This window comes from Protomyctophum bolini (assembly GCF_963924005.1).
Source record: "Protomyctophum bolini genome assembly, chromosome: 2".
Lineage (NCBI taxonomy): Eukaryota > Metazoa > Chordata > Actinopteri > Myctophiformes > Myctophidae > Protomyctophum > Protomyctophum bolini.
The window spans coordinates 12,374,095-12,384,092 of NC_137863.1; the positions used below are offsets into that span (position 1 = coordinate 12,374,095).

A 9,998-nucleotide genomic window follows, 5' to 3' on the forward strand; every position below is an offset into this window, starting at 1 on the left:
TAGATGCAATGACGATGAACCAGAAATGCACATCCAAAACATAGGGCAGGTGCAGGACAGAAATAAATACAATCCGGACACAGCAAAGCAGCTCCCAAAGCATTTCGCTTCATTAGGCTTATCTTCGTTACTTGCCAAAACAACTGCTTTGGGGGCTGAGAGAACGAGAAAACCAGGTGCTCACTAGAGACACAAGAGGACAGTATCATACTGTATTATACACCATTTGAGCTTAATCAAATTCCAGAACCTTTTCACTTTCAGTATTTTCACAGTTCAATGTGTACACACTCATGGTCAAGACCTGTTGTATAAATAACATTTATTTGTTCTTGTTTTCATAACTCCATGATCACAGTCATTAAGCTGTATACCAGATTACCAGTTGTCCAACATAGAATGCCACTAAAAAATACTACACAGGCCACTGATTTCTAAGCCTCTCAGAGAAGAAAATAGTGTGCAAAAACCCTGTGTCCTCTGTGTATCTCTCATGTCAATCACACACCTTCAAATAGTGTCTGTCTGTGGTCTTGAAGAGGGAACTGGGTCAGCGTCTGTATCAGAGTGAAAGGTGCTGATTACACAGACTGGGGTTGTGTCTGGCGGTGTCCCTCAGGGAGCTGTGACACACGGCCTGACCTCTCAGGCTCTGGGAGTTGGCTGATAAGATCTACATCATGGGAAACATTTAGAAGGAAACGGAAGCACAAAATTAAAGGATGATTGAGATAATCACGGCTACATTTTGATAATACTAATGATCACTAAATGTATTATTTTGTCACCTTTTTGCAGTTCTTGTTGGGTTTTTTTTGTCACTGTGCATTTTTCACATAAATTATTCGCCCAATCTGCATTTAACAATTTTCACTACTGGGAGTAGTGGATGCCATTAGGTGTACATGTCTTTTTCAGGATAGATGGGGGGTGATTTGATGGGCCCTATTATGTTATGGATTTGTTATAACATAACAAGAATACAATTCTGTTAGAATGTTATGGTGTTAAAATGCGGTCAGACCATCAGGCTTTGTTTATAATGAACTAGGGATATTCCATACAGTTAAATGTTTATAATGACATAATGAACTAGGGATATTCCACACAGTTACATTTTTTATACAAGTCAAATAAGTTTTACATAGAGTTTGTAAATTGTAAATTGGACTGGTTAAAGAAGTTCCAAAATGAGTGAGACTATTCAACACCAAAAGTGAATGCACCTCTATCAGATGGTAAAATAAAGACTTTAAGACAAAAGCACATCCAAACAAAATCAAACGCTCAGGAATACCTTAACCAGCACATAGTCCCCAGGGTGAATCGGGGCAGTGTGAGAGTCTGCAGGCTTAACAGCTATGTCATCTTTGGGGAAAATCACCTTCACGTTCCCATCACTTCTCCCACATAGCTCCAAGGCAGATCTCTTACTTTCCTGTGCACAAAAAAGGAGACATGCACGCAACAGAATTTACTTTTATCACAGCATTGACTTTAACCCATTCTGGGCGGGAACCCCTTTTGGTGTTAGCATTATGTTATGCTTTAGCTATTGAAAAATAGCAGATCTACAAGCTCATAGCGCGCCACCAAGTGGCGCGCTACGAGCTTGTAGGTCTGCTATTTTAGAAAAATCGAAGAACGACTGACATAGAAACACTTTTTCAGACAACTGTCAGAACTTAGAAGACATTTATAGAATCGTTCCCAGGTCAAAATGGGTTAAGCAAAAAGCTTTTCCTCACACTTCAAATGTGAGCTATGTGGTGTACATTTGTTTATACAAGGGTTAGGGTACTCTTTTATCGTGGCCGTCTTTGTGGCCAGGTAAGCCCTGCAGTACTCACACCCTCCACCAGGACGAGCTGTGTGCTGCCAATAAGGGCAGCGTTAATCCTGGCTGCCTCCTCCCTGAACACACAGATGAGCTCCTCCAACCTGCTCCGCTTCACCTCTGGTGCCACATCGTCCTGTAGCTGATGGAAGGCGTGGGTTTTCTGAGGACAGAAGGTACACAGTAGGAACACAGAGGATTTAAAATATAAATACAATTTTTAATGTTGTTTTTTGTCTATATTTCAAACTACTAGACTAAGACATAACTCAAAGCAGTTGTCCCATCATCAATCTCAGATTCTAATTCATATGACATATGGCATTTTTCTGAACTTTATTTAGGATATGCTAATAATTAATATCATATACTAATATGATATATTAATAATTTAGTTCCCACAGTGTTGTATATCACTTTACATTGGTGCTATCCAGGCCAGGGATTAAAGCAAAACGTTCCAATCTGTGATTTGTTAAACAAATTGCACCCGAATCTGGTGTTCAGACATTTTACACATTGTGTGAAGAGTAGGAAAAATGGGAGTCCTGCACACTGTCTTCACTTATAATACTCTTCCAGTTCATTGCTCTGACACACCTGTCCCTCCGTAGGTTCGCAAAAGGACCTTTTTCTTCATACATTGTGTGAAAACATACATTTGAATTAATACAATTGGATTGAACACTTTTAGTTTTGTTAATATGAGTACTGACCTTTCTCATGCTGTAGGCAAAAAGGAAACCCACATTGTAGCCCACTTGTCTGATCAATGAGAGTGTCATTTGGTGGTCATCCTCCGTCTCCCCGCAGAAGCCTGCGATGAAGTCACTGCTCAGGCACACGTCTGAGACACAATAACAGCAGGTTATACATCCATGGCTGACCATCATACCTCAACCTTATTTTCTGTTGTGTGGGATTGTTTTAATGGAAGATGAAGATAAAGTTTGGATATATGACTACAGTACATAAAACATGGGGTGGCGTCTTGGTAAGAACTTAAATGTTGGTAGCGAATTACAGCATGAATTGCTACCTGCAGAGAGAATGACATTTTTCAAAGTCATTATCTGAAAGAAACAAGGAGACATAACCTAAAGCAACTGTATTTGCGAAAGCAGTGAGCACTTACTATGAGACCTAGCAGATCATGTCTGTCTGTCTGTGTGTGTGTCCGTGTCCCCCCCCTTTGTGCCCATATATGGAGCTGAGTGATTTGTTTGTGATTGATGCAACACACTCCATATTTGGACGTATAGCTGCTTTGGGGACTCCTTATATGGTTATGGCTAAGTTAAAAACTTAACTTAAAAATAACTTAACTTAAAAAAATAATAACTTAAAAATAAATCTTAAAAAAACCCAAATATGTACGAGCTGCGTTCGCTTCCCGCGTTTGCGCGTCTTACTGGTACATATTACCTTTGATAATGTCAATAAAATTAATGAATTAAGCAGCTGGATTAGACACCTAGACGCGTCACCATCTATAGAATTGTAGATCAGACATCGCTGAAAATACCTCTAAACCAGCACCACAAACACAAACTGTTGCACCGTCTACCATACAAACTATTTCCTCCCTCATTCCTCAGGAATGGTTATTGTGAGAAATATACAGGTGAAAGTTAATATTCAATTGAAAAAGTTTCACAGTATGACTTTGAAAACAGAACATTTCCTATTGCAATGCGGAACATTCAGTACATCTTGAACAAATTGTGCTCCCTACCTGGAATAATGGTCTTGATGTTCTCCACAAGTTCCAGATAGCTCTCTCTTGTATAGCTGTAAATTGTACAAAGACAGTTGTGTATGAAGAGACGTGATGAGTGTAGACATGTTATGGAACACTTCAACAAAATTCCAAAGTAACCCTAAGCCCTGTATACTAATTATCATATGAGCAGTAGCAAAAATAATAGCCGTTCTACAAGCTCTGAACACATTGCAATTTGCACTGTGACACATTGTGAGCTTGTAGATTTGCTACTTTAACAAAAATCATTTAAACATTTTGACATGCCCAAAATAAGGATGCGAGAGATGCTAGGAGTGATTCATTTTTATTATATGAGTTTTTATTAAGTTTTAACAACAACATATACACCAGACTATAATGCATATAAAACATGCATCAGCCTATCGTAATGTATATAAATAATAAATACATGAAACATTAACAAAAAAGAGATATAGCAAAGAAGGTTACACAGTGGAGTCGAGATGAGCCGTAATAGGGCCCCATATATATAATGTTGCCAGACTGTCCTGCCCGTTTCACCGCAGCCTCGACCAGGTGTATCAGCGATACAAAAGCCATTTAGTGAAACCAGGTACAATAGGAGTCTTCCACTCAGTTAAAATAATTAGAGTGATTAATTGAGTCATCTTACCCACGGCGCATAGAATTTAGGACCTTGCTGCTACCACTCTGGGCTGGAAGGTGGAGCTGCTTGCAGATGTTCCCTCTCTCTTCAATTAGCTGCAAAACCTGCAAATACACAAGCCAGGATGAAAACACCAATAAATCACCTAATAAACCAGGTGAACATACTATTCTAGTATATACAATACTAACTATTACTATAGTGTATGATAGTGTATCTGACGCTGGGCTTTCATCGCTGAGGTTTTGCTCGCTGTGTGTGAAAGGAGCTGCGAGAAGATCCAGTGCCGCTAAAAGCGCTCGCCGACACCTTCCCGACCGTTTCTGAATATCTAGCAGGTTTGATATTTGGCTGTCTCGCCGACTGGACATCATACAGTATGAAATGGGTTGCGACCGCACACCGACTCACCGAGAAGGCCATATTTCAGCCAATGAGAGCACAGGACAACTGTGCTCACTGACACTGTCTGTTTGTATCGATCAGATTATAATATATACAGTATAACCTTTATTCCTTGGGTAAATCCCTGTGTCGTACATATTGGTAGCAATATTAGCCCAATGTTGCTGTTAAATAGTCTATAAAACCAATGCATTTCACTTATATAATAATAATGGTGATAAAACCGCATCGGAATAAACAGTGCCGAGCAAACTTTTGGACCTTGTGCGCTGTGTGTGCGCTGTGTGTGTGTGTGTGTGTGTGTGTTTGTACACTTGCATACGCTGAGATGAAAATAAAGCTTCAACGTCCTGTCTCGCTATAGCGCACGTAGTTATACGCTATCATGAACATTTCTCCCTGTGTAGCCTGGCTATTCCTGTGTGTGTGATGTGCACGCAGAGAGAGAGAGGCATCCTGTGTCGGTCTCGCACTTGTATCACGGCATCCTGCACGTGCGTGAGATGAATTTGAAATTATGTAGCCTATGTATCGGGTCTGGATCGCATATTGGTGAACTCTTGCAGTGTGTGATGCCTAGTCGGCTATCAATCGTTTATCAAGCCACACAGATATAATGACAGTCGATTTTTTTAAAAGACTCTTGTAGTGTGAAATACATCATGGTCTGATGACTCGCCGACAACTTTAAAACTCCTACAGTCTGTAGGGGCCATCACAAAGTGTAGGGCATTTTGGAAGATTCATATAAATGTATCGAATCTGGATTTTGTTAATGCCCTTTGGTCATAATCTTTCCCTTCCATGAGCACCTGTCATTTGAGAGAAGGACACCAGTAGTGCTCTTTTAACTTCTCTATTCTACATAATGTGCATTGGGCACATGCATAGACCAAAAAACGTTTCCTCAGTTTAATTTGGTTTTAGTGTCAGTGTAACACACCTCATCTGGGAAATCTTTGGGATGAGGGGAGGTGAATCTGATTCTCATATCAGGATCAATGTTCGACACCCGGTCTAGCAGGTCAACGAAGCGCATGCCTCCCTTCTTGGCGCGGTAGATAGTCCTGAAACCATGGCTGAGCTGAGTTGGGTCGGCGCTGCAGAACTGCTCCTCTGAAGTGTCCCTGTAGCTGTTTACGTTCTGACCCAACAATGTCACCTCTTTCACACCCTGGGAAGTAAAAGAGTAAAAGCTAATGACTACAATTGAATGAGCAAATATACAGCACATACAGTACAGCAGCCAGCAGGTGATTACCAATATCCTTGTTTCTCCTTGGCATTGATATCTCACTCACTGTCAACGATTAATTGTGCTGACAGGGACACCAAGTTATTGAAGTTATCTCCTCCTGCCATTTAAGAAATATGCTCCTCCCTCATTGCTCAGGACATGCTCTGGCTGTAGGAAAATGAGTGCACCCGATCATACAGATGAGCGTCGTGCTTGGCACAGACATGCGCAGAGCAGCTGTTCACCTCCACTTATCCAATCACACACTCATTTAATTCTCAGACCGCTTTATTTCTTTCTTTTCAAAATCTTTCAAAATCACCTCCTAACCCCCTGAACAGGCACCCTGACCGTTTGTGGGAATCATCAATGCAGCGACAAAGCCTCCACATTCGGCTTCCCACCCGCGAACAAGACCGCTCTATTTAATCTGGAAGTTTGTCATCCCTGCTAGCTTTTGCTGCTGCTCTCACCACTGCTGTCTTTCTCAAACACTGCTGCTCACCCCCCCAACTACCACCTGTCGTTTAGATCTGCTAGTTTATATACCGGGGATTCAGAGACCCTATGGTTGGGAGATATTTAATTACTACATTTGACTTATCCAATCTGACTGTGAGATGGAGGATGACTGATTTAAGCAGTCACACCTGGCCTGAGTCAAACTAGAACTGGACTCAGAGCTGGGCGTGGCTGCGTACCTGTTGTGCATGGACTTGGTCAAGGCACAACAGGATAAATCAGTCATCTCCACCAACACTCAGGAAAGAGCTTCTGTCCGGACAGTGGGGAGCTATCTGCTTTCCTGTGTAAAGTGTCATACTGTATGTTGTGTTATTCCTTGCACATGGAGGAATAAAACGGTCTACTTAAGAAAGCTGCCATGTGTTGTGTCCTTCCTTGCCCTGGTTAGTGACTAGTCGGTCACACTGACCTTTTATTTTTACTGCACAATTAAAGCCCTTTCGCTTGGGGTCTCTGGAAAATATAATAGATACAAATGTAATTTCATTTATTAGCTAAATCTAACATACTGTTCTATATTCATTATTTTTATTTTATTGGCAGGCACTCACAATCCAGTTTGTGAGTGCTTGTCATAAATAAGAGCATGGAAACACTCCCAGCAAGTGCACAGTAGTATCCATAGAACTGCTGTGCACTGTTTGTATCCTGTCATAAAAAGGCACTGAAGTTGCTCTGAAGAACAGTACCTGCTCAATTCCTAAAATGTAAACATTAATGTAAAAGCAAAACTCACCTGTTCAGATAGGACCCGGATTTCCTCAAGGATGGAGATAACAGGTCGACTCCTCTCTCTCCCACGGGTGAAGGGAACGATGCAGTAACTGCACATGTTGTCACACCCACGCATGATAGACCTAACAGAGGTAGGAAAAGAAAACTGTCAAGTGTTACTGAAGTGGCTGTAAAAGACACATAAATGCACAATGCATCAAATGGACTGAAAACTATATTCAATCATCCACCACTACAGTACTATAGGGTTACGAATCTCCATAGGTGCTTTCACTTGGGATAGTTAAATGCCTTTTATGACTTTTTATACCTCATAGACTATACTTAGTATGTAAATCAACTTGTATTACGTTAGTCACGGTTAGTGCATGAAATGTGCTTTACAAACAAACTTGCATTACTGTGTTGATAAGGAGGACTTACAAAAATTACTGTTGGGCTCTAAAGTGTCCTTTACTCACACAAAAGCACTGTAGCCGTGAGGGGTGTGGTGGACAGGCATGATGTCAGCATAGGTCTCTTCTAGTGACAGGAGCACGTTGCTGGCCTGTTGCCCCCCGCCAGCTATAGCCAAGAGGCGGGGAAGGTCTCGATATGCATCTGGACCGGCCAGAACATCCACCAGCTTCTCTCTCTCCAGAAGCTCCGTCTTCAGCCTCTCAGCCATGCAACCTGGACAACACAATCACACATGATCATTACAGCCATGCAACCTGGACAACACAAGCACACATGATCATTAGTACCATAGCAATGATCGGGGGCAGCGGTGTCCTAAAAGTTAGAGGAACGCACTTGTTGCCAGAAGGTTTCTGGTTTGATTCCTCCAACACTGCTGAAGTGCCCTTGAGCGAGGCACTGAACCCCCAACTGCACCAGTGGGACTACTCAAGACTATGGTTGTGGTCAGCTCCCAGGTTTTAGTGAGTGAGTGAGTGAGTGAGTGAGTGAGTGAGTGAGTGAGTGTGTGTGTGTGTGTGTGTGTGTGTGTGTGTGTGTGTGTGTGTGTGTGTGTCTCTATGTGCAGGGCCTTGTTAAGAATGAGCACTTGTGCTCAGCTATTACCCTCTGTAAATAAAAAACGAAAAAGTAAGTCTGTAATAAACAAGGTCACATAAACAGTACGGTCACAGTAACTTACCTAAAATCCCAATTTTCATTGGTGTTTGAGTCTTTAAACGTTTCTTCTTCATCGCTGTGAGTTGCTGTAGTCTGTTCCAAATTGTTTGTTCAGCTTTCTCTCTGTAAAGTGTAGCATGGCAGTGTGCTTTTGTTATTTTCAATGAAAACTCCAGTGTAGTTGGGTTTCCCGTTTTCATTGAATTTAAGAATTACATTGCGGAATCCTTTGAAAACACACTAAAATTATCATTTAAAAGTGCATGACTGCAAATCAATAGCTGCTTTTTGTAATTCCTAGAAAAGTGGAAAATGTTTGATCCATTGTTTGAGATTTTCACCAGATATGGGTTCATGTTTTCACCCTACCCTTACCTTATAGAGCATGTTACAAGAAGCACAACATCTGCCTGTAAACACAAGGAAGATTTAGACACTCACACAACAAACTTCAGAAATTAGTAATGTAAAATTTAAACGTATTTTCATGTACCTCTGAAACTTCATTAGTCCGTTGATATCCCTTCTTCTGTAGTATGGACCAGGCTATCTCAGTGTCATTTACATTCATTTGACAGCCATACGTTTCAAAGCATACTGTAATAATAATAAAAATGTGCTTAGTATTTATAGCTAAAAAAAGTTGATGATAAACAAAATGAGACTGAGTGTGCATAAGTTGCATACTAACCTTTCCTTGCATTCCCCAGCTCTGAATCTTCAGACAGATAGGCGTGTTTGTCTGTGCTCCTCTCATTGTCAACAGGGGATTTATTAATAGACACTCCTTTCACAAAGTCTTCAAACCTTGGACCTGAGACTAGCCGAGTCTTGAATTTGTCCACCCTCCTGTTCGGTCTTAATCCAATATTATTAGATGATTTACAGCAATAATGGTCTTGTAGACAGCGTATAGGTAACCGTTTGTGTGAGTTCTGAAGCAAAGGTCTAAGATGCCTAATGTATTCCATATTAATAGCTTGTCCTTTCAACGTACTTGTGATAGTTGGCTATCATTCACAACTAATCTCCCAACCCAATTCTATGCTCACAACCTTATTTTAATAATAATAAATATTGGTCATACTAGTGCTTAGTTAAGTCGCCATTAAAATAGAAGAAGTAGTTTCAAGATTAAACTATTTGTTCCAATAGTACTATGATATCGAATATAATTTACTGTGTGGGAGTTAAATTCTCCAATCCAATGTTGTGGTGGATGCAGAGGGTGGATGTCAATGGCGTCCGTCAGCCAAAAGATTCCGCACGGTGTCCGTCGTAAAAGCCTTCCTCCATGAATGGTTCCAGCCTGATAAAAAAATGCTCAGAGTCAGGTTGGTAGAGGTAGAATACAGTAACTGCCGGAAAAGTAAGCACTGACTGGGCAGCTAAACATGTGGACATTTCGATTGTTTAATTGTCTATTTTTACTTAAATGTAATAATAATTAGTAGTAGCCTACAAATGATTTGAACATAAATTAACCCTTCAACTTCTTGTTTATGTTTGGCTATCCACAGGTTTTGTAGCAATTACTAGAGATATTAGGCCTTAAATGTCAAATGTTCAAGCATTCATCTATTCATATTTTACATCAGACCAAAATTTCCAAATGTATAAACTTTGAGGTGCACACATAGAGTTATTACTCTAAGGGTGCACACTGTCACTCTTCCTGTACAAGATCTTGGGTACAAGATCTCTGTGGCTGCAGGATGTCTGTGGGGTCCTTCGCGCATGAGACTCA

General features: G+C 40.8%; 1 protein-coding gene across 1 annotated transcript; it reads right to left on the reverse strand.

Annotated features, from left to right (window-relative positions):
- Positions 1–131: 131 nt before the first annotated feature.
- On the reverse strand, positions 132–9,464 carry cdk5rap1 (CDK5 regulatory subunit associated protein 1). The gene is made up of 13 exons (XM_080782732.1): positions 8,943–9,464; positions 8,745–8,848; positions 8,627–8,661; positions 8,274–8,374; positions 7,594–7,804; positions 7,134–7,254; positions 5,579–5,809; positions 4,237–4,334; positions 3,573–3,628; positions 2,554–2,684; positions 1,851–2,000; positions 1,298–1,438; positions 132–673 (listed from the first exon to the last, which is right to left on the reverse strand). The coding sequence occupies exons 1-13, from the start codon at positions 9,220–9,222 to the stop codon at positions 563–565; spliced, it is 1,770 nt and encodes a 589-aa protein (XP_080638858.1). The 5' UTR covers positions 9,223–9,464; the 3' UTR covers positions 132–562.
- Positions 9,465–9,998: the final 534 nt, after the last annotated feature.

What these genes read in the sequence shown, in the direction of transcription:
- cdk5rap1 (XM_080782732.1), bottom strand. Translation starts at nt 9,222, where the DNA reads ATGGAATACATTAGGCATCTTAGACCTTTGCTTCAGAACTCACACAAA. An exon ending in CACGGCTACAGTGCTTTTGT is followed by an intron (nt 7,255 to 7,593) that starts GTGAGTAAAGGA and finishes TACCTCTGTTAG; the next exon opens with GTCTATCATGCGTGGGTGTG. An exon ending in TCCGGGTCCTATCTGAACAG is followed by an intron (nt 5,810 to 7,133) that starts GTGAGTTTTGCT and finishes TTTACTTCCCAG; the next exon opens with GGTGTGAAAGAGGTGACATT.